The 24,223-nt window shown below is 41.0% G+C and overlaps 1 protein-coding gene across 4 annotated transcripts in view; it reads right to left on the minus strand.

Annotated features, from left to right (window-relative positions):
- Positions 1-24,223, minus strand: part of mctp1 (multiple C2 and transmembrane domain containing 1) — a 142,574-nt gene that overhangs the window by 7,863 nt on the left and 110,488 nt on the right. For 3 of the 4 annotated variants that reach the window (XM_020706014.2, XM_020706013.2, XM_020706012.2), the window contains 5 exons: positions 16,893-16,949; positions 9,840-9,938; positions 2,979-3,088; positions 2,450-2,559; positions 2,156-2,253 (listed from right to left, as the gene is read on the minus strand). In XM_020706014.2, coding sequence (XP_020561673.1) covers positions 2,156-2,253; positions 2,450-2,559; positions 2,979-3,088; positions 9,840-9,938; positions 16,893-16,949 — 474 coding nt within the window. The remainder of the gene's footprint in view (positions 1-2,155; positions 2,254-2,449; positions 2,560-2,978; positions 3,089-9,839; positions 9,939-16,892; positions 16,950-24,223) is intronic. The other variant, XM_004072648.4, reaches the window with a different exon arrangement.

A 24,223-nucleotide genomic window follows, 5' to 3' on the forward strand; every position in this document is an offset into this window, starting at 1 on the left:
GCATGGGAAGCACTTTTTATGAATTTGATTTGATATATAAAGTGTAGGAGGCAGACAAAAATGACAGCTTTACCATGCTATGAATGCCATGTGTTCAACAACAGGAATGTCCTTAGAAGTAAGGTAGCTTCTGTTTTCCGTGCAACCTATGAAAAATGAGTCAAGGTTCAAAGTCTTCAAGCTATTGCAAACTATAAAGAGAAATTTGAAAAAAAAACTGCACAGAATGATAAAGCTATCTCACCGTTAGCGTGATTGTGTAAAGCTATATAAGTAATGATGGGCTGTGGCCCGGTCAGGCTGCCCTTTGTATATAAAGTCATTAGATCCTCATCAGTTCTGGTTGCACTGAAGCACTTCTAAATGATGCGGAACAGCGAACCGAAACACCCCTAACCCACCTCACATGCATGGCTTCTGGGAGAACTTGTGTGTGCGATTATAGATGTGTGGGGGGTCACGCTGGGGCCCTGAAATAGCACTTCATTAATCATCCAAGGTGTCAGGCATGGCGGACCCATGCACCTATGCCAGTGGGCGCCGTAGACACACACCCATGAGGGGATGCTTCATTTGGAGCCCAGCACCTCTGTGCATCATCCCAAAGCCTCAAGGGCTTAATACCCTCTGACGTCTTTGACCCAGTAAGACAGGGGCAGGCGATGAGGTGAACCCACCACCGGAGGCAGCGGTAGGGCTCAGCACAGCTTTCTGGGTTGTTTTCAGCCAACAATCACAAAGCGGGTTGTCTTTTCAGAATATTGACCTCTGCATTCAGTGAGAAAGTTTAGATCAAGGACTTTAGAGTTTGAACTTCCCCTACTGTTTCTTTTTATACAAACAAAAAGATCCACCCTTGCTGTGTTGTTAATACAAAAAACAGCTGATCTTTGTCAAGTTCCCTCCTTGTTCTTTCTCTTCATTCCATCTTACCCTGATATCATAACTCTGTAAGCTTCCAGGCTCTCTGAGAAGCCTGGCAGTAATTACCATTCCAGCAGCTGCAGCGGTAAACTTACAGTAGCACTCACATTATTACCTATACAGTAGGCACACAACCAGCAGAACATGAACTCGACCAGAGCAATACACATGCCCCCACCGTTCTTAGCCAGCAGGCCCTCATTAGGAGCCTTGTAAAGTCCTGGGACCTGCCAGGCTTGGGCCTCTTCACCACTACACACCCCCAGGCTCCAGGTGTGAGGGGGCTGCACTTCACCTTGGGGGACAGCTTGGGCTCATTTGAGTCAATGGCTTGCCCTGCGCCTGCTGCTGCAGCAGGCCCCTGTAAACTACAAAACTGCACGAGGGCTGAAAGGAGGAGAACACGGGGTGTGTGCAGGGGAGCAGGGATTATGACCCTGTAAAGATGAAAGACTATGCGGGCAACAAGCGATCAAAGAGGAAGTGTGTCAGCACTGATGTGGCAGGGAATTGGTTCTATCAGAGGCCCCGGGTCGTTCAGCCTCAGTCCGCATCTGCGTTTCTAAGTGTGTGTGTTGAACTCCACTCAGTGGGACTTAATAGCCACAGTGGACACCAGTGCTCCAAGATAACACCCTAACTTTCACAAGCTGCGGCTAATTGCTGTTTAAGCTACATTCTGTCCTGGGTAGCAGAGAGTGTTATGGTTAATGCACACACACAAGCACACCTACTGTAAATTTGACTTGAAACCTGCATCTGAAGTCTACATAGTTAATCTGATCTCACGGTTAATGTAGAAGCATAACCGCAAGGGGCCGGTAAACTGTTGATTTACACTCTGTTCCAATTACTAGCATTGCTGGGAAACAACACCTAACTGTAATTGTGTGTGAGAACATGTGTATGGAGTCAATCAAACTAGTTATAAGCTGGGCACTAAACTCACTTAACCTTGTTATCTTTCAACACAGCTCAAGCCATGTAAGAGGAAATTGAATTAGTCTAGCAAGCTATTAATAGAAAAAAACACAGAAACAGTAATCAAACTGTTACATTAAATAGTAGTCCGTTCACCCAACATGAAAGTAAAATGCAGAGAGGCCATGAGCTGAGACGAGACATGAAAAGGAGAAAAAAAAAAATCAGTCTGAGACGATAAAAGGAAGGCTAACCCTTGGCTGAGGCTAGGACTGACAGGTTTGATGTGAAAAAGGGAATGTTAACCCACCACTTGCACATCTGAGGGTACTCTGGACAGAAAGTCCAGCAGCTCGTTGTTATCAATAGTGTAAGGGTCTCGAAGCTTCTTGGTGAATTTATTCACTCCTGCAGGGAAAAAACAAAAAACATAAAAACAGCCAGTGTGGGTAGGAAAAAGATGAAGACAGAAATGATTTAATGCACTTCGCTCAAAGTAGTTTAGAATATAAACAGAAACAGCACTGCTACGTAAAACATTTTTTTAGATTCTGTTTCTTAACTATATTGTCAATGAAAAGACGGGAAAAGTAACATTGCTCACCCCAGGCCAGCACTATGAGTCTCAGCGGGATAAAATAGATGATGACGGTGGCCGATCCCAGAGCCACAATTGCTAGCCAGCTTAAGAAAGGCACAGTCCAGTTAAATGTGCTGCGAAGGGAGAATACAGGAAAGGGCAGAAAATTTGGTAACTTTTCAAATGTTAAGCCTGGCTCAAAATAAAGATTTCCCCATCCCCTTTCACAATTTCTAATTGCAGTAAAGGTTTCATGTTTTTACTTTGCCAAGCATCTTCAAAGTTTCAATTACAGCATGCCTGGATGTGCAATAAATATTAGACATATAGATATTGCTTATATCATAGCAAAGTTTTGCAGGAATGTGTTAAATATTAGACACATAAAGACAACCTTCTTGTTTGTGCCTCAGAGTTGAACGTTAGTCTTTGCCAGGCTAAGTTGCAGAACCAGGCGAGTTAAAGTAGAGAAACTTAGCCTGGGAATGTCGGAAAAACAACCTCAAGAAGACAAGGAGCAAAGCAGGCCTGTTGCCGAGGAAAACAGGCTTACTTCTTTATCCTCTCGCCATAGGAGGCCACTTCATCCAGAGCATTCTGTACGCTGATGCACACGTCCTGAATGGCATAAAGCTTGTTCATGAAGCCCTTTTTCTCTGAGTCCTGCAAAAGGACAGATAGAGATATAACGGAGAGAGAAAGAAGGGATGAAGAAGAAAGAGATGCCGACAGAAAGGAAAAGAGCAAAGAGAAAAAAGAAAGAGAGAGAAGACAGAGGCTGGGCACAGGCATCTTTGTGAGAACAATACAGTTGAAAGAGCGTCAAAGATTTAGAGTGGGAAGCCAAATCACCGGATATCCTGCATGAAGTGACAGAGCGCTTTCATTCCAAGCAGTAATAGAGATATAAAGTTGGCAGAACAAATCAAAATGTTTTCCTTTTACAAAAGCACACACAAAAATTTGAATATGCGAATAAAGAGGGAGAATTAAACTGAAAGCCAAATGGATATATCAAACTTTGGGCCCTTACCCTCTCTGTCTGCTGCTGCCAAGGCAGCTATAGGAAGACGGGGCAGAGCCCTTTTTTGTTCTAATGGCTGGCACACTGTGACGATACCACCAACCGTGACATCATTATCATCCTCATTAACATTGTCAACTGCAATGAACAGCATTTCCATTCCAACTTTGGATGATTGTGAACTCTGAATATTGCTGTAGCGAGTGGGAGAAAGCACAGACTAGCATCCGTCTACCCCAAACAAAGCAAAGGGTTTGAGAAGTCATGCAACAGTCAACAAGCTTCCTGTTGACTGACAGGCTGGCATGGACAAGACAGATCTAGACACAATGGCAAAGTGGGGACCATAACTGGCAAACTTTTGCAACACGTGTCTGCATGGCATACAAGGGGAAAGGAATGGAAAAACAGAGCAGAATTTTTTCATGATTTTGACTGTAGATGTACCGGGAAAGAAAAAAACAGCATTGTTAATGAGACCATAGAAATGAGAAAGTTTGATCATTTATTGTAAAGCTTGAAAAAATGAGAATGTCTACAGCTGCCTGAAAACTGGTGCAAAGAGATGACTGTGTAACTGATGAAGATTGATGGATGCTGTGTGTTTTAAGAATAAAGTTGTGACTAATTCCTATATGCTCACGGTTGACTAAGAACCATTCAAAGCATGAAACCTTCAGGACCTGAGAGGCCTTCACCACATTTGGCTTTTTGAGACCAGCCACCTCACCACAAACCTCCCAATGAGACTCAGACTGCCCCCAACCCACCCTCGTCTTTATGCTCTGTATCCAGGATCAGATAATGTGAAAAATGAACCATAGAACAGTCAAGGAGACCACATGGCCTCCCCAGCAAAACCACACAAGACAAATAGATATAATTAGACAGCCTCTCTGGGTTATTTTTCTTCGAAAATATCTTACTAGACTCCGTCTTTTTTTCCTACTCTAGGTCCTTTTGCTTTCCTCACAGTCCATCTGTTTTCCATTGCTCGCTTAAACAAATCTCAGAACATGGTGTCTGTTGTGCTAGCCTTGGTAAGACCCGAGCCGAGCCAGACTGGGCCGGGTCAGGACAATTCATTTTTGAGCCGGGGTTTAGGGAAGAGTGTTTGAGGGCCATGGGAGTGGTATGAGAGAGCAGGTGGGGGTGAAGAAGATAGGTCAGAGGTCACAAGCGCATAAACCATTGCCACATGCCCTTCGGACTGCGGTCTGACTCCTATTTCCTGTCTTCAAACACGGCTTGCAGAGGCGGGAGGTAGCAATAACACTGAGGGCCACGGAGATCCTTGTTTTCCCAGCTTCCCTGCACACTGTGCACATATGGAGTCAGGCAACCTGTTCTTATAATGGAACTTAATATGCACACAAGAACACACACCCTACAGCCATTAGATAAGGTTGATCTGCACACCTGGTCTTGCTGTGTTTGCCTACAAACAATTCTACATCCAAGCAAACATTGGACCACAAGGGGACCTTGACTTCTAAAAGTTGCTCTTTTTCTACTGACTGTGTGGTGATTTCCAAACCATGAATCATAGGAGAGAAATTTATGGAGGCAGGAAATAAGAAAGACAATACCTTCATTCATCATAGTTATAAGAAAAGGAGAATTAATGTTGTCTTAAATATTTCATAAAAAGATTAAGTATTAGAATGCTCGAAGGCCTCAGGAGCGGATCCGTCACTGTATTAACACACTGAATAAAAGATGATTGTTTTGTCAAGCTTTCTGAGGTTCTGTGAGGAGGTGTGCGTGTGGATATTTCCGTTTGGCATGTGATCAGATATGCAGTCGTCCACACTTCACTCCGAAAGAAGGCTAAGGTCTTCGCGGGAGACCTTGATGCAGAGACTAATGAAATTAAAGCTGCAGTCTTGCTTTGACTTTGCTACAGATGCTGATGTATTTATGTTCAAAGTGTCATTTAAATCCCAGCACCTCCTGCAACAGCCCAATGATGGATGGTACTGCATGGCAGTTAATGTAAGAAGTCAAATGAATGTGTTAAGCATCATGAATTTTGATGGACTGCAACCACAGGTTCTTCTGCATGTGTCATGTTTAGCTGACTTATTAAGGGGAGTCTGCACACAACAAGCAACGACAGTTAGAAATGACTCCAGACAAGTCTTTGTAGGTACTCTTTTGTGTCAAGGGGATCAACTAGATCCCACATCTGCAAGAAATTTTGGAAGCTTCTTTACTGGTACATTATTGTGGTACTTTAGCTCTCCCTTTAGAAAATACTTTTTTATATTGCAGCCTCCTTCATAACAATATGTGATGTGAGCTCAGCGTGAGCACGTTGCTATTACACCGAAAATTGCATTAATACAGTTTGTGCTGTGAGTGAAATGTTTTTGTGTACGTAGCAAACTCTTTGACATCAATTAACTCTCATCAGGCTGGTAGCAGAAATATTTAGTGAGCCGGTGTCCTTTGATGGCGGGGAGTTGCGGATTTTAATTGCGCGTGTGCATTTAGAGGCCATAAATGCATCTTTTGTGGTTATGTCCAAAGTTTGCATCATTGTTTGGATGTGTGGAGCGTGATGTCAACTCCCTGAAAACTATTCACTGTTCAAGCAGCAGGAACAGCCGTTAAATCGATGCGAGTTGTTTGCATCTGTTAGGGAAAAATAACCCACTTTGATACCAAAGAGAGCCCAGGGACGTGTGCTCACACACACACAGACAAAGAAACAGCCAAGTCAGGCTAACCACATCGCTTGCTGGTAAATTGTGGTAAACAAATGTGGTAAACTCCTTGAAACAGCTGATTAAATATTTAACAAAGGAAAGATGCGCAGCCCCTTAGTGTACTTGGCTGTTCTGTTTTTTTCACAGAGTTGCCAGAATGGCAAAGCCCATCTAAATGTAAAAGTGCAAAGTGAACAGTTAGCAACTTTACAAAGACAGTTTGTTCTTCACTGACCCAAGGCCCAGGGCTAAACAAGAGAGAGGTCGCTAAGGACTTAGCCTATTACTATGGACCCAAATATCTGTCCTATATCCATTGGGTGGAAAAGGAAACAGCCATTTGAGACTGTTTTAACCTCTGATCACACTGTTCTCCCTGCTGGGTTATGCCATAAAAGTCATAAACCCAACAGTTATAATGTAGCAACATTTATCCCATCCCGCCAGGAAATCAGTCTGAAGCACCAGTGACTGCTGCTCATTGCTGCCGTGCTAAAATTGCACCTGTTTTTCTTTGTTTTGCCCCTCTCACTGTGGCAGCACAGTAAAAAATTGAAATGTCATATAAAACCTGACAGCATGCTAATATGTAACTCCCAGAGGGCATCTGAGAGCGCTCTTGTTGATTTTGTAACAGAAAAAGTCAGTTGCCCTCCCATTTCCACCCATTGAGAAGAGAATGAAGCCACAGAAGCTCAATTTCCAAAACTTGTGGAAGAACCGTGCATGAGACAACGTAATCCTGCCTATGATTAACATCTGATGCATATTTAAAACTATATGAGAGTTATCTTCCTGGCTCCCTCAAAAGGAAAAGACAAAAGTCAAAAAAAAAAAAATGTAAAAAAGAAAAAAAGTATTTTAATTTCTCTTTTTTTAAATGGCTGCAGTTACAAATCTCAGACATATTTCACATGGTAGACAGCATTGTTCATTCTGACGGTGGCATCAATTGATTTAGTTATCAGGCAGGTTTTATCACCGATATAACACATTTATGTTTCCCCTGATGCAATTTTTGTCATCAATATATTGATTTATTCCACGTTTGTTGCTCTTGTAAACTACATCAATGAACAATCAGTTTATACACATTTCAGCATTTAAAAATGTATGCACAATGTGTGAGTCTGTGTGCACCTGCGTGTAAAAATATTTAGATGCTCTTGCAACAATTTGTTCTACATGTATGCATATCCAATAAGTTGCACCGTTTTAGGCATATTGAGTTGATATGTCATAAAACATGGTATTTGAAAAGAATAGGGTACCTTTTACCTCTTATAATACGTGTCTATTTGCATAATTTAGTTCCACCACTAATGTTTCGGTGGGGACTGTTTAAGTGCTATTACCTGTAATGCAGAACTATCATTCACATTTTATAAAGTGGGATTTTCCAGGTCCATTAGCAGAAAAAAACCCTTAAAACTCTTGGGAACTGAGCAAAAAAAAGTATATCGTTTCAATCTCAAAATCATGACAGGACAAAGCGTTCAATCTTTTAGTCAAGGCATAATCAAGCAGGTCTGACACAGAGGAGGTTCTGATAAGGAGCCCAAGTGAATGAACGTTTATTTATATGAGTCCATGGGGTTTCTGCGTGGGAGAGGATGTTTGAAGGTGCGCTGAAGTTAGTTTCCACAAAGCTGAACTAAAATTTCAGTCAGGACTGTAAGCTGAAGGTGGACCAGTCACACACAATGCTCCCCAACATTAATTACTCTGTTCAGTCGGTCAAATCCCACAGTAGAGATAAATTTACACGCTTTTTTTAAAAAAAGGCACGGAGAGGTTAAATGCCTGGCTTATTTTGAACTTGACCTCTGTTTTACTTCTGCGCTACAAAAGTTTTTGAAGTTGTGAGTTTGTGTGCTTGTCTCCATATTGTGTCCAGTTGGCAGGAGGTTGTATGCAGCGGATCATCTCTACCCGTCTCCCTCTTGGGGGCTCTCATCACCTCCACCACGCCAGCTCCTCCATCAGGCTCAAGGTCAAGAACACACTCGCATACAGCATCAATGACTACCACAACACCGTTCCTGCTTGTGGTCACCCTTTCCACACCTACTGCTGCACGCCACCTGACCCCCACCCCCCAGGTCTCACCTTAGTTTCCTTTCTCCTGCACTCTCCTTCCCCTGTCCTTCCCAGAATCCACCCTGGCAGGGTGTGATGTATGGTAGAGCATTACTCTTGTCTGCTTTTGGCCCAGTTTTAGATGACTCCATTCCATATTGCTGGTTTGTCAGTCTATCACTCTGCGACTGTGTTTTTAGAAAAAGCACTTCTGTACATGTTGCAATCCAACATGGGCTGCTTTCGAAAAAGCATTTATGTTTAAGAATTCAAAAAGTATAACAATATCTTATTAACACAAAGGCTTGGCTTAATCCGTTACCCTACAAACGTGGTATATTTTGGCTTACCTTTGTTAATGCATGCATGTTCAGAGGCATGCAACAGAGACAGAGGTAAAAACCAGTGCTTTCAAACTTTTATTTTTTTGGGCTGGAAAGAAACAATAGAATCAGAGTGCATTTCTATGAAGTAAGGGAATCACATCTTCAAAAAGTAAATGAAATATGCATCCTCTCTGTGCTCATTACAGATTTATGACGATTGTTAAAAGAAAAGGTGGCGCCTTCTTTCTTACATGTCTGACTTTAAATTCAGACGACACCGCTGTCAAGTGTTGTGCTCCACATTCTATCCAATGGGAGGCTGAGGGGTGAAAGTGTGTCGTCTTGAGCATTCTCTTCAGTGAGAGTCTCAAAGAGAGTTACTTTTAGTGGATAAGAGCGAGCACGAACTCCTCACCTACGGTGGAAGGTGTGCACGCCGTGATCCTTTGATGCATAGTTCATCAATGAAAAAGTTCAGCTCGTTCAGCCACAAGTGTATATGTGATTCAGAGCAACAACACCTGGGAGAATAGATATTTTTGCATTTGGCACAATAAAGGAGGGGAATTACCCCGGCAATGTGACATAGGTGTTGCAGATTTAAAGACAACACACCGTCACTAGTGTTAAAATCACCCCAAAAGCAAAGAAACACTCGGGGAAGACAAGATTATTTCAAAATGAGGTTTTTAGGTTTTAATATCAGTGAAATAAGGATCCAGAAAGGTGTCATTATCTGAAAGTGGGTTGTAATTAACAGCGTTTTCACAGAATCATAGGGTTCTGACCACATTGTGGGGAGCCTGTCTTTTTTTATTGTTCATTTTGCAGCGCAGAAAGAGGTAATTGGCTGGCATGAGCCACCGTGTTACCCTTTTTTTTACCCCACAGCCAGAAGTCCCACAACACAGTAAACACATCGGCACAGCTCGATCCGCAGCTGTCACCTCGCAGCATAGCAGCCCTACAGTGATACAGGGACGTGACACAAAAAAAGACAGGAGCAGCCCTCCATGCTGGAGCTCACTGGACTTCCCCATCACCTTAAAGTGCAAGCACAGGCATGTCCCTTGCAATGAGTTTTGGTTGGGAGCCAAACGTGCAGTGAATGACTAATAACTGAGACGCAGACAAGGGACAGTTACTGTACACAAACCCTGACAGGACGCAAGACAGTGTCCGCCGGACACACGAAGAGCTAACCAGTTAACCAGGAGACAGTGATACACACTAGCAGAGGAGTCCGTGCCACAGCCACACACATGTCCACTTACCACCATCGCTTTTATCCACTCAAAGTGCCAGGAAGCCAACATATCCTCGAGGACATGGTTTTTATCACGGCTTTCCTCCCAGGGGCCTGGTTTAGTGTCCTTGGATAGATTACAGTGAGATTTTCTCTTTACAAGCCACAAACATTGAAAATCTTTTACAATGTGGATGTTTTTCTCAGCAAATCCACAGCAGAGACTGATAATATGATCACAGTTTAAGCCTTGAAATACAGAGAGCAATTTAATTTCTCATTACTCACCTTTGTTTACAGAAATATATATATGAATGCATTCTATATTTTAATGAAAACAGTGTGGCTTTTATTTATCTTTTGGTACATTAAACTTTTGTAAAAAGCCACATAGGTACCCATGTCCTAAACTACCATTAATATCTAAAAATATAATCAATAGCAACAATAGTAGACTGAATGGAAAAATAAGTGACATTTATTTCAAACAACAATGCCTGAAGACAACATTTTTAGGAACAACAAGCTTCTGAAATAGTTTACAGATAATATACCAGATGTTTGTGTGTGGCTAACACGAAAAACAAACAATGCAGTGTGTATTGAAAAGAGAGACAATACGCCTTCCATGCCCCCCTCCTTTCTTTTCTATTTTTCCTGTATTAGCCAAACATGATTAAAATGCAGCTCTTATCCACATCTCTGCTGAAAGCAGAAAAAGAAGACAGAGAGATGGGAAAAACATGAAGAAGAAAAGTCAAAAGCATCTTTTACAGTCTGAAGCTTTTCGTCCTTCACAGCCGGCATAAAGAAAAGAACACAGGCATTCAAAACTATTTTCCTCTTCCAGCCTCTCCTATCCTCTGCAGCCGAACCCCCTCAAGACAACCTGAGAACAACCCCTCTGCATCCCAAGCCCAATGGCCTCCCCCGAAAAAAACATTTCAGTCATGCTTTATTTAGAGCATTGATAGAATTCCCAGTGCTCTCTTTAGTCCAATTACATTACGCCATGTCCTTATCTAGGCAATCGGAGCAGTGCCGTGACTGGGGCTGAGACAGCAGCGCTGGGACTTCAAAAGGTGTTGCACAGTTATAGATATCATTTCTGAAGATGAGTTGCAAAAATTAAACTGCTTCAAACTAATTTCTAATTATTTGGACAAAAAAATGTGATGTATTGACTTGCTTTCAGTTATGTCCTTACCATCCATTCACTTACTATTAATAAACGCCACTGCAGTATTCTGCATTTACAGGAATAAGTGAAATAATAACATGTGCACATATAACAGGAAGGATATGAGTTCCAATCTTAACCCTATGATCAAAAATAGGTAGGAAACTTGTAATTGTTACAAAAAATGACATTTTGGAGGACCCATTATATAAAAAATGATTAACCAAGCTTTATTTTTGATCGAAAAATACATAAGTTTATTTCTTATTTAACCCTTGTGCTATCTTAGATGACCCCACCCTTACATTGACGAAGAGGATTTCATGTTATCCATGGACACCAGTGAAAATCACAAATCATTGAAGAAAAAAGGTTCAGCGCACTGTCTAGTGGGTCTAGATGACCCAGCTCCCAATGTTAAAGTGCCTAGGATAGCACAATGGTTATACATCGTCTGCTGTCACTCAAACTGATGAGCTAGCACTTCCCATTATAATCATCTGACACTGTTTCCTTGCATAAACTGAGATTTAAACTTTTGAGATTTGATGGCCAACAAAACGCTTCTGCAAAGCAGCAAAAACTGATGAAATCATACCAGGTATAAGTTCATAAATAGTTTGAAATGCACACGTTCTGCGACATCTGAAAAACATTGGAGCTTTTGTGTAAAAGAATGAAGCTAAGAAAACATATACTGGAAATTATATAAGCAGCATGACTAATGTGTTAGTTTAGGACCAAAAAGAAAACATGTTGTGGAATTTCCTGCATCTCTTTGTTTACTTTATTTCTCTGCACCACCGTGTAGATTAGTGGGAGGAAATTAAAAAAGCTATATGGAGTATACAGTGAAACGTATGCTTAATTTATGAGTGTTCTGATAAATGCAACCCAACTAGCTGCAAGAAATTTGTAAAAGTAACCAAATCCCTTGCATTTATGAAAGCAAAATAAAAAAGATGACAAATAAGGCATTGAGTCTGGAAAAATAAAATACTCAAATATTAGTGGATTCATTACAACCAAGGGATTTTACCAGCACACATACAGTCTGGTTTGGAGGTGTTGGATAAATATGTTAGACTCGTTAAAGACTGACTCCATTGAAATATTTGTGTTTTTGATGTTTTTAAAATGTTTCTTGAGGCATTTTCTTAAGATAAAGGAAATGCATTGAGAAAATTAACCTTTAAAATTGCATTTCTGAGTATTTCTTTATTCAAATGGTTGTAAATCGGGAGCAGAGAAAACAAACGCTGTTTGAAAAAGAACCTATTTGTTAGGTAGAAAATACGCTGAGTAGGCCAGCTCTGCTCCATTCTGATGGATGCACTTGTGGACAAATAGATCCATGTCTTCCATTTGGCTCAAAACTGTGTGCCTGGATTCCTCCAATACTAGTCGCCATTTTATCTGCGCTGGTAATGTTAGCTTGGAGTTTTTTAGTTTAATAATTGGGAATAGGTCAATTCCAAAAATTCAGTTTGTACATTACAAAATGATACATTTTATCTTAAAATAATCTTTTTTTTTAGCTGTTAGGAGTTAACAGAAAATATATTTTTATCAGGACACAAAAATATTCAGCACAAAAAATAAAGGGAGAACAAAACCATGAAAATAGCTATGAACAAATTTTGTAAATCTTGTTAAAGTTTGAGAAATATGACAAGGTTAAAATGTGTAATAAATGGGGGGAGTGGGTTTTTTGTAAGTACATGTGTGTGAGTGAGATATTGATAGATAGACACATAGGAGAAAGAGAGAGGGGTGTGCCGAGCAGTAAGCCTCTGAGCAGGACATGATTGCAGTGTGTATCTTATCTGTGTCAGGTCCTCCTGAGGCTAGTGGAGCCTAGCTGAGCGGAGCACAAGCGCTTCAGTGACCAGTCAACCGTGTGAGGGTAATCTCCTCACTCCTTCAGTCTGTCTCCCTCATTCACTCTCTCTCCCCCATTTTTCCAGTAAGCCCCCCTCTGGGAGGCAGCTGAGCTGCGCACACACATGTGCAGCATTCACACAAACAGACATTTACACGAACAAACACTCACAGTCATGCGAAGCCTAAAGGTGATTGTGTCCTGCCAGCTCTGGACAGCGAACCCACAGGTGAAAGGAGACATCATTGGCTAGATTACACACTGAAACCCCTGCAGCCTGCAGCTTGTAAATACAGGAATGAGAGGCATGTTCTCACCTTATCGCCCTGTTTAAGTCTAAAGCTGTTTTTTTTTATAGGACATAAACCGTCTTTTCTATAAATGCATCATTTTAAAAGATTTTTAGGCAGAACTAAAACACTTTAAAATGTTTTTTCTGTAAGGAAAGACCGATTCATAATGTGAAAATATTAGCTGCAGAGATAACTAACAGTGACATTTGCAATCAATTCCTGCAAGTATAAAAAAAAAATGATGAATGAACCTGTTATAATGTTAAAAGGTGAAAAAAGATTATTGTAATTGTTGACAGGTGTTTTTTGTAAACTGCATTCATTTGTACTAAATTAATGACTTACTATTCAAAACTTGTGCATAAGTGAGATTTAGGTCAGTGGCAATACCATTTATAAAGAAATTACTTTACTGTGCCTACTGCACAGCATTGTGTTCATGCTCTTTTGGTGTCTAAAAGTTTAATAAACCTTTGTCTTCATTTAGGAGTGCATTAAAATCACAAACACAAACATATATATCAGGGGTCTGCAACCTGATGCTAAAAGAACCATTTGGTCTAGTTTCTTACTGACCAAAACCCAGCAAAATCCACAGAATCACTGTTTAGAAAAATACACTTTACTTTTGTTCCATGTATTTAATGTAGCTTTTTAATATTTGCAATAATGTAAGTGATTTATAAAAGTATTCTAAATTTCTAATAAAGGTATATAATCATTTAAACCCATTTTACTTTTGACATCAGCAGCAGATAGAAGTTCCCTTCAAAATAAAATACAGTATGTGTCAAATAAGATCCTCCTGCTGCAGCAGATTTACTTAAATTAGAAATGCAAGAAAGTCAAACATGCGTTTTCTGTCATTGTGACTTTGGTGCGCCGTCATCCTTTTTCTTCTTTTACTACCGAATACAAACATGACAGCATTAGTTTCAACTTCCTAAAAAATCGATATGTGATTTACGCTTATTCAATGAGAAAACCACTCTCACCATAATTTTTATCGGTTATCTTAAATGGTAAAAATCGAAATATAAATTACAAAGCTTAAAACTTAACTGAAAGAACCAAACTAGTTAAAAGAAGTTAGCCTACACTAGAAACCCATTTTTTTTTACTAAAATCACGACAAAGAATAACAATGGAGCGATGAAAGTGACGCATGTGGCTCCAGAGCCTCAGGTTGCAGGCCCCTGGTATGTACCATATCCAAAATGTTTAGCTTTATAGAGGCTGATTGGATTTTTAAAAACTGTTTAGAGGTTTTACAGGTTTTTTTTAAAGGGAAAAGCCTTTTGATTAGGATCTTTGCAAAGATTTGCAATGTATAGTGGTTTTGTATTTGTAAACCCTAGACTGTGTTACTTGGTCATGACGTTCAAACCTTCTGTTTTGTACCTTGATAACATAATCAAGCAACAGCAAATGCAGTAGGTCAGCAGCACGAACACTAACAAACAGTGGGAAATTAGGGAGGAAGAAAACAGTGAGTAAAAAAAGTCTCCTTTCTTCTTTCCAGAGTCTTGTGCCTGCCTGCCCGCCTGACTTCCCCATCTTAGCTGTCTTCATTAATTAGCGTTGATGCCGGACTTTCATTACAATTAACCGACTAATATCAGCGCCAGCTCAAAAGAAACATGCCTCTCACATCTGCCCAACAATTTGTTAAGTCAAAAACACATGTGACAAGTCGAAGCAAAAAGCCTGCAAGGGGTCCTCCCTGCAATAAAAAACAGGTGCTCAACTTTTTGGCCATGTAATACCCCATTTAGCCTCTGGAGCAAAGGTTATCCCGCTAATAGCTGCCTTGTGGTGCCCTGGGAAGAGCTATGCACATAGTCAGAGTAAACATCTGGTTTGGATTGTACATACTTGCAACATATGCTTCAAGTTCAATTAAAATGAGGCCTTGGCACATTTATTAAAGTTTTTTTTCCTCTGCTCTCCCTCTCGCTGTCTCTCCTCTTCCCACTCTCCCCTATAGGCCTGTGCCATAAAAGAGGCCTCCTTTGACCCGTCCTTCATACTTACTCATACTATCTGGAGCCGTAGTCCACATCCAGTGCTAAAAGATTGATATTCAATGTATTAAAAAATTCTCAGCCTTGAAACTACATTTGTTCTGCACTTAACCAGGTTGGAGGCAGTGCAACGGACAGAGTGAGTCAGACAAAAATAAATGGAAGGCAGGGAAGGAAGCGTTTGAGGAAAAGGTTGAAGGAGAGTGGGAGGGGAGAAGAGATGTAGGCAAAGAAAAAAGAAAAATGCCCCCCTTTCAACCTTCCTACAGCTTAAATGGAATGCTAACAGCTGAGAAGAGCAATAGATCAAAATGTATGAAGCCAGAGTTGGTAAATTGTAGTCTTTGTGGAAGCTGTGCTATCCAGCATCCCAGCCCTGTGTGAACAGAGAGCAAGGCCTTCTTATTTGGAATAATCAGTTTGGAACCAAATCTAACTGAGGCCACATAAGCTGCCTCTGCACCTCATTTCAATATGAAAGTCCAAATTATATTTCATATAATCTACAGCTTTTCAAATGCCTGTACTTTTATTTATTTTTCCTGAGGGAAGGGACGAAATGCAATGAAGAAGGACACATGTAAAGAAGGAGCAAAAAAAGGTTCAAGGTTGTCTTGTGAATATCTTTAGTCAGTGCCTGCCTCTCCTGTGCATTACAGAAGTGCAACTTCACAGCCACAAAACTTTACTTCTGCATCACGGTGGGAGAGGATGTAATGCCCCATATCTATGTGTGCTCATCACCAAGCTGGCTTCCAGCCTGACTGATTGCTTGACTGGCAGACTTAATAGTGGAATGAATGTTTGACCATCTGCACAATAAATGTGGTTATTAACCCTTTTTCTGCAGTTCCCAATGCAAACCCTTGTGGCGCAAATGCTGTTGCAGGCAAGTCTCCAACTGCTCAAAGAAATTCAAAAAAATGTTTTAAACACATAGCAGCCCAAATACCCCATCCTACAGTCTGAATGTACTTCATCGCATGGTTTAGTAATGTTCAAGATGCAAAGTTACTGAGCTGTTTCCCTTAGAGTCCTGAAACTTTTAATGTCAGACAGTAAATTGCAGATATTTAAAATTGAATCACAGAAGAAAAAGACGTGCAGCACAGTGGGTGGATAGAGCGCTAGATCATTTCAATTACCCCTCCCATGTGTGGCATCGGAAAGGCACTACTACCCTGTTCAGTGGCGTTTGTTTCAGTAGTTGTTCCTGCGGTGTAAACGAGCGGAGGCAGTAAAGCAGCCACCTGTTGTTACCTGATAGTGTCTGGACAAGCCCAGATGCTGTTTTACTGGGACATAAAGGGGCAGTGAATGAACCTAAATAGCTAACTAAGCGCTTTATATGGGGGGAATGTTCCCAGGAAGAACGGCGTGAAGCACAAACAGAAGTCAAATATAGTGGTTTGTAAGAAGGAAAATATTAGAAAGGTGCATCAAATGCATTTGAAATGCATTAAATGAAACAAATACTGCATTTTGGGGATGTGCAGTGTGTTTACCAGCAGAAATAACTTTTAAAAAAAGGTTAAAAGGTTGTACCATCTGTGAACATGTGTTTGTGCCCCAGGCGGTGACAAGGGGAGGAAAAGATGGAGTCATTTCTCTAGTCTGTTTTCGGTCTGTGAAACAGTGTCAGCCCTTCCTGAGGCAATATGTGTGTATATGTGTGTGCATCCCAGACATGAGACATAATTACCTTGTCATCTTTGTCAAACTCCTCATCCTCATCCTCCAGCAGGTCCTCTACTACTTGCTGTAGCAGAGAAAGAAGAAGAAGAAGAAGAAAAAACAAGAAAGAGAAAAAAAATGTTTGTGCGTTAGATAAACACGAGATAACATAGGGTTAACATCATCAGAAAAGCAAAAGAGTCACATTAAAGCAGATTGGTTCTGCTTATGTTTGGCTGCAGTTTGTTAATGAGCGTGGAGAGCATGCAGATAGCTCATCTCATAATATGTCATGAGCTTCAAAAGAGTCCTGAAGAAGAATTTTAATTTTAGACACATTCTGTTGTTCAAGTATGTTGACACTTCTGAAAGTGCAAGCAAATGCTGGCGCTTTGAATTTCAGTGAGCTGAGGATTAAATTCCATTCAACCAGTCAAATGACTTTTTGACAAAAACAGTGGAGTTTAACACTGGTCACAGGGACCAGACGACAGCCTTTTTTTTGATTCTGCGCCGTATCCTCTGACCTCCCTGACCTGTGCCTCCACTTTCTGTCCTCTCACCTGTTTGTTATTTCTCCCAAAGGTGATGCTTTGTGGGAGAGAGACAGAAAAGAGCCTTAAGCTCAAAGAGAAAGGCACAAAGAAAGGCAACTATTTGCTTCAGTGGTGCACAACCGATGAAAACGGAGCTGGTGTTACTGCTGGAGCCACGAGACACCAAGAGGCATACTGTATGGCACAAAAGAAATAGTGCCTGGCAGAGCCACCCTGCAGTAGCACATTAAAAGTGTAGTTTTTACAATTTACATCAACAGAAAGAGGAATGCCAATAAAGCGCATGCATCAGAATGAAGCGAAGCAGGGAACTGGTGGCACTCTTGTTGCAGCTGCTACGTCACACCTACAGGCTTTTTCCAACTGCATTTTTTCGTGTGCTTCTGATACACAATGATTTGAATAAAGAAATAGACTTTATATATATCTTTATACATGTCCTCCATTATGAGGAAAATGCCCCGAGAACATGTTAAAAAACACCAAAAACATCAAATCAAAAAGTAAAATCTGAACAAATCATTACTACAAGGTCAGAATACTGCTTCTCGCTTAAAAAAGACAAACATCCGTTTAATAAGCAATACAGCTGTCAACCTCATTTTACATTCCCCTGGAAGCAACTCCCAGTAAATCTTTATTGGTCCCTTATTTGAGAACCAACCTTCACCCACAGAACGACACAAACTAGTTTTGGAGAAATCCAAAAATCATTACTCAACAAGACAATAGCTTTTGTGCTTTTTTTGTTTTTCACTGGAATAAGGGGGGGGAACTATGTGCCGGCTGACATAAGCCTCTTATGTAAATGCAGCTTCCCACACAAACAAAGAGGAGTTCAGAACAGCAGAGTTGAGAGGGTAAAATCAATAGTGTGTGTACTTGTGTGTGCCGCCTCTATCAATAGCTCCGAATCACTTGGGTAAAGTGTTGTTTGTGGATGCACTCTCCACATTTTAACCGACCGCATCACAATCGGTTATTCCCGGTTCGCAGTGACTCCATCAACGTCTAGACAAATAAGCTTGACAGTTCACGATTGACAATCTTTTTATTGATACAGAATACATCCAGCAGCAGATTGAACAAACACCGGAGAGGGAATTCTTGCACTCAACAAATGCAAAAGATGTTTACACGATACTGTAAAACAAAAGCCGTCTGGCATCTCCAAAACAAATGAACTGTTTAAAAAGACATCATGGTTCCTCTCAAATCCTTTAACCCATGCCAAGTCACAAGCATAATAGAGTCCTCCACACAGAGTCTTTACTAGGGCACGGCTGGCACAAGCTGCAAACTTTAAACAATAGGAATGAGCATAAGCTGGCTGGAGAAGCATGACCTACAGAGACAGAGAGAGTGATAGAGTCGTTTGTCTGCCTCTGCTCTCTGCTCTGCTCTTGCCTCTGGTTACAGAGAGCAGTCATGTTTCCTGCAAAGAGACACAGTGTAAAATTAATAAATAAAGCGACATGGAACATATCATCTGCCCTGAAGATTGCCACGGCTAAATGCACACACTGAAGCTACTGTCTCTCTAAGAGAGGATATAAATTACCTTCAGCGCAGCCAATGAATTTCAAACGTCTCTCTTTCCTCCTCTCCTTCTGCCTCCATTTGTCCCATTCTTTCCTCTTTCTAAGACCTTTTTGGTGCATGATATCATTTGTCTGCTTATCGCCCTATTATCTTGTTGTTTGAATAACTATCATTACACCGCCGCAGCATCAAAGCCATGCTGTCGACGGGATCAGGCTCACATAGCCCGCAGAGCCGTTCCTGTCAGTTCCATATAGGTGGGGGATTAACGTATTCAGACCCATTCAAAATCAAATAACACAGGGATAATGCAGGCTACTTTTACAGATTACACTGTGCCCTCTAAATACATACAGGAGATGGTGATAACATAAACTGCATAAAGAATGCACATGGAGATGGTGACATTGAGAGTTCACATGGTTTTGAAAGCATGCATGCATCTGGTTAGCCCTAACTCAAACGTGCCTCCTCCCATCATAACTTCTGCAGGAAGACTGACATTTTTTCTCTTTAATTTTTGTATAGTTTTTAAGCTGTTAGATATGACTGAGCAGGTTTTTTCTTGAGTATCTGTGGCAGCTCCTCAGAAACAAGACTAATGAACTAGTGCAGCAGTTGAGTAAAACCACTAAAAAGCTGGTTTAATACCGTTTTGCTCTTGAGAAAACCTTCGATGGCCATTAGCTTATTACACTTGATGCTTGACACTTCTTGAAAATGTTTTACTGATAATTCGTGGCTTTGGTGTTGAGTCAGACATAAACTCAGAAACAAAATGCATTTACCACAATTAACAGTTTCTGATGTTATAAACAAAAGGAACATTTTTCATTTTTCTTTTATTTTTTAAGGAGGTTCTGCATTCCCACAGCCTCCTTAGTGTGTCTTCAATGATAGACGTGAGCTTCTTGACTTAAATTAATGAGTCATGTAGTGGCCCTGACCCTTGCAATTTTACTTTCAGTTTAAGAAATTGTCATCCATCAAGACAGGAATTAGCCAGCCTAAACACTGGGCTTTTTTCCCTTCTTTTTATGTCTGTCTGACTATTTCTTCATCTTTCTGTTGGTCAGTCCTTGCGTTTTTATTTTATCTTAGAAATTTTTTTTTTTTTACTTGTTCATCTTTTAAATATTGTGGTTTTATTTGTTTATTCATTTACCTTTTTATTTTTATTTTATTTCTTATGCTAATTGTGGATTTTTGCAGGCCATTACATTGGGGGGGGGGGCATCAGGAATGCTGTATCATGCCTGATGTCCGTTGTCATGGATGGATAGATGGATGGATGGATGGATGTGCAGGTTTAAATGACTGTGCTATGGCTACACCCGACTGAACATATAATTGATCCAAATAGAATATTAAGTTAACTATCACACGAAAAAAACTTTATATAAATATATAATGTTCGTAAGTGTTTTGATTAAAAATTGGATTAAAAAAAGGGAAGAAGAGAGTTTTTGTTTTACAGGCCAAACCTAAAGAATCCGACTCAATCGAGAACCAACCTTCATTCCACAGAGGAAATACAAGTCTACAGTCTTAACTACCAGCATCATTCTAACCCTCCCACCTAAATGCCTCTTAACTCAGCCCTCTTTCTCCCCGGCTGGAGTGAATTCCACCATTCCCCCTCCTCACCTTCGCAATGACAGCCACAGGGGGAATTGATTCCTAGGCAGACATCCAGGTGAACATGAAGATATACTTTTTCCCCTCTTTTTTCTCCCATTCCTCTATCGCTCCCTCCCTTCGTTCTCCTGCTGTTTTCCCTCTTTGATACGTGAGGGGGTTTAACCTCTCCAGCTGCTGAGGTTTGGCAGAGTGGCTGGCTGGGGGATCTCAAGGCCCTACTTGGTATGCACTGTCCATGAGTGTGTGTCTGTGTGTGTATGTTGCAGACTGAGGGAGAGCTGTGTGTCTGATAAGGCTGAGCCAGACTGACCCACACAGACCCTTCACAAGCTGTCAAAGCTGTGGCCCTCAGAGGGGGGCCTTTCCATCTGCACTGCCCAAGCCAGGGCTCACCCAGTAGGGGGGCTAGATAGGGTTGAAGCCAGGGTGCTATCAGAGCCGGAAGCTGGTGGTGGGGGGTAAAAAGGGCAGCTGTATATTAACACATTTTTTCCGGAATTTGTAAAGATGGAGTTTAATGTTACTAAGTAAGACTTTTACATTTTTCTTTTGATGATGAATGTTCACACAGAAATTAGGCAGGTTTTCCACATTTTCCTAAAGGCTCCCTCAGCACAAATGAGTGAAAGTCAATAAAATGAGATGTTTGTTTATGTCAGACACTCTTGTCCTCTTCTTCTGGCTTGAGTGCTAAACTGATGTCCAATCTACTCAGCGCAACTGCACACATCTGCCAACCAGACTTCAGTTCAAGGTTCAAACTGAAACGCAGGCAAACAGCTACAGTGGATGTGGCTTACAGAAGAAAACAATAACAAACCCTGAAGTGTCACTGCTGTTTACAAAGTGCGCAGATGCTTGCAAAGGTTCATTGCGATGAAGGAAGTTACAGAAAAATGGGGGGAGGGGGGCAAGGTGATGAAAAAGGAAACCGGGAGGATGGTGCATCAGCCTCCCTGATGCTCCCGTCCTGCTTCAAACTATGCCCGATGCTTGTCTTTCTGCCTGCCAGCCTGCTATCCTAGCTGCCAGTTTAGCAGAGACAGAGAGGCGGTGAATGGAGCAGAGATGAGCGGCGCTGATGCCGGGGCGGCACGGGGGAAATCAGCGGGGCACAGGAGCTCCCAGTTAAAAGTGACATGACCTTTTGATTTTGTCACCTGTCACCAACTGCCATGTCTGACTCTGCACTGAGGAGTGCCTGCCATCCACAGCTGCTTTCCTCTGCCTCTGTCTTGCCGTCACTCCGTCTCTAAGAATGCCTCTCTGTCTTTTTCTGTCTCCTGCGCCCACTCCATCTTCCTTTCTCATTCTCCTTGTCTTTCCCGAGTTGCGTTCTTATGGGGAAAAGTGGAGGTGTGACTTTCTGTAGGAGATGTGGTATAATAGGCAGTGTTTCCTCTTTTTCTTTCAGTTTTCCTGATATTTACTCCTCTCTACCTGCATTCTCCAAGGCCTTTAATGAGGGCAGATGTCAAGACTGTGTGTTCTGAGATACAGTAAAGGCTTAGGAGATGTACAATATGGGAGAAAATAAAAAATATAAAGATAGTGATTAAGTTAGGTTCTAAAAGAGTTCAGATATTTAAGAACAATCTGACAATTTTACAGCCCAAATAAATATAGATTTACTTTTATAAATCAATGAACACAGCCAAAAGGAAACCCATCACAAGGTAAATCAGAATTATGTTTTTATAGAGATGCTAACTTCTAAAATGGGTGAAAATTATTCAGCTTTCTTGCCAGTGTAAGCACGTCTCTTAGTGTGAAGTATCTTCAGCCCATTACGGTCTACTCTTCCGTAATGGGTTGGTGGATCCATTGGGTGAATCAATGTAATGGTCTAAAGCACGGGATAAAGAGGATGGTCCTTTAGTGTGACGAGACTTAATTGCCCGTCATTCTGCGGCAGAAGGAAACATCACCTTTTCCATATGTAACTCCTGCAGCTGCCTGCATCGAAAGAAACACCTTGAAAGCATCCGGTGAGCACTTTTTTGGGGGTAAAAGAGCAGTAAGGCACAATATCAATTACATCGTCAGTTACATTGTCTCATATATATATATATATATATATATATATATATATATATATATATATATATATATATATATATATATATATATATATATATATATATAAACTTGCCCTTAACACGTTAAAGCTGTACTCATGAGTGCTCAAGTATCTTGAAGATTTCTTCCTCCCTAAGCTGGGATTTCTTCATTATGTTGAAAAATTCATGCAGCGTGGCAGCTTCCTTTATACCAGCTGAGGATGGACCCATGAGCTATACACTAATAATATACTATATACGTAAAAATGAAGCCAAGCACCATAAAAGTGCATTACATTAGATTGTTTCTAATGGACAAGTCCTTCGTGGATTCAGAAAAGGCAGTTAAAAGATTTAGATTCTTTGTAAAGGATCAAAAAATACCTACGGTAAATCTAGAATTGTTGTAGTAAATTTCTTACAGTTAGGTTCAATAAACAAAAGCTGCTTCTAGTTTGATAGTGAAACTATTTTTTTTAATAAATACTTTCTGCTTAGTTAAAGCAAAACTATAGCTAACGACAAGTTTAACATTCTGATTTAGTGCAGATGCTGTGTGTAAAGATTTGTAGACTTGATTTGTAGACTAGTCTAATTTCAAAATTTTTATTGAGCAGTTACAACTTTTTAAACTTTAAATTATCATCCATCCATCCATCCATTCATCCATTTTCTTAATGAATGGGTGCTGATACCCATCCCTGCTACTGTCAGGCAAAGGCGGGGGGGGGGGGGGGGGGGGGGGGGGGGTACACCCTGGTCAAGTCGCCAGTCTGTCGCAGGGCCACACATTTACCTAGCACACTCTGAAGCATGTTTTGGAACTGTGAGATGAAGCCGGAGTGACTTATTTTTTTTTTTTTTAGTTTATGTCTTGTAGGTAAGGTTTAGACCAGGGGTCGGGAACCTTTTTGGCCAAGAGAGCCATAAACGCCACATATTTTTAAATGTAATTTCAAAAGAGCCATGCAATAATGTAGTGTCCCTTTCCCACACTGAGCCACGGAGACTTAACCTCTTTTCAGGTTCTTTATTCTGGTGACTGCAGACCGCAACAAACGCCGTACAATTAATTCAGCAACTCCTGAATCTCTCCCGCCGAGACGAGAGAGAGCGCTTCTCCCAACTTTATATTCTCTCACTGCCGCATCAGCCCTCCATTTCCCTTATTCGGCCCATAGCTGAACCCCATTGGTCCAAACTCCCTAACAACAGGCTGAGCGACAGGACTGAGGGCCAATCAGATCTCTGCTTGATGCGTTCCACCATGAACTCCAGAACTTTTAACGCGGCCCAACAGCCATCCAACTCAGACCGCGACAATATGTTTAAAACTAAATATACAAGTGAATGTGTGCATTTGATGTAATTTCAACATTTTTAAAGTACAATAAGTCTCTGGATTCTTTTTAACATCATTATGCTGTTGTTAATAAATGATGAGTATTTCTCGTGGTAGTTTTGCTGATGGTCTAGTCTGCTTGATACGTGGTGAGTTTCTGCTTCATGCAGGCGTTGAGACTTTAAACGTGATCTTAGGTCTGAATGTTCTTTAGATG

Source organism: Oryzias latipes, chromosome 9, assembly GCF_002234675.1.
Source record: "Oryzias latipes chromosome 9, ASM223467v1".
NCBI classification, from domain to species: Eukaryota; Metazoa; Chordata; class Actinopteri; order Beloniformes; family Adrianichthyidae; genus Oryzias; species Oryzias latipes.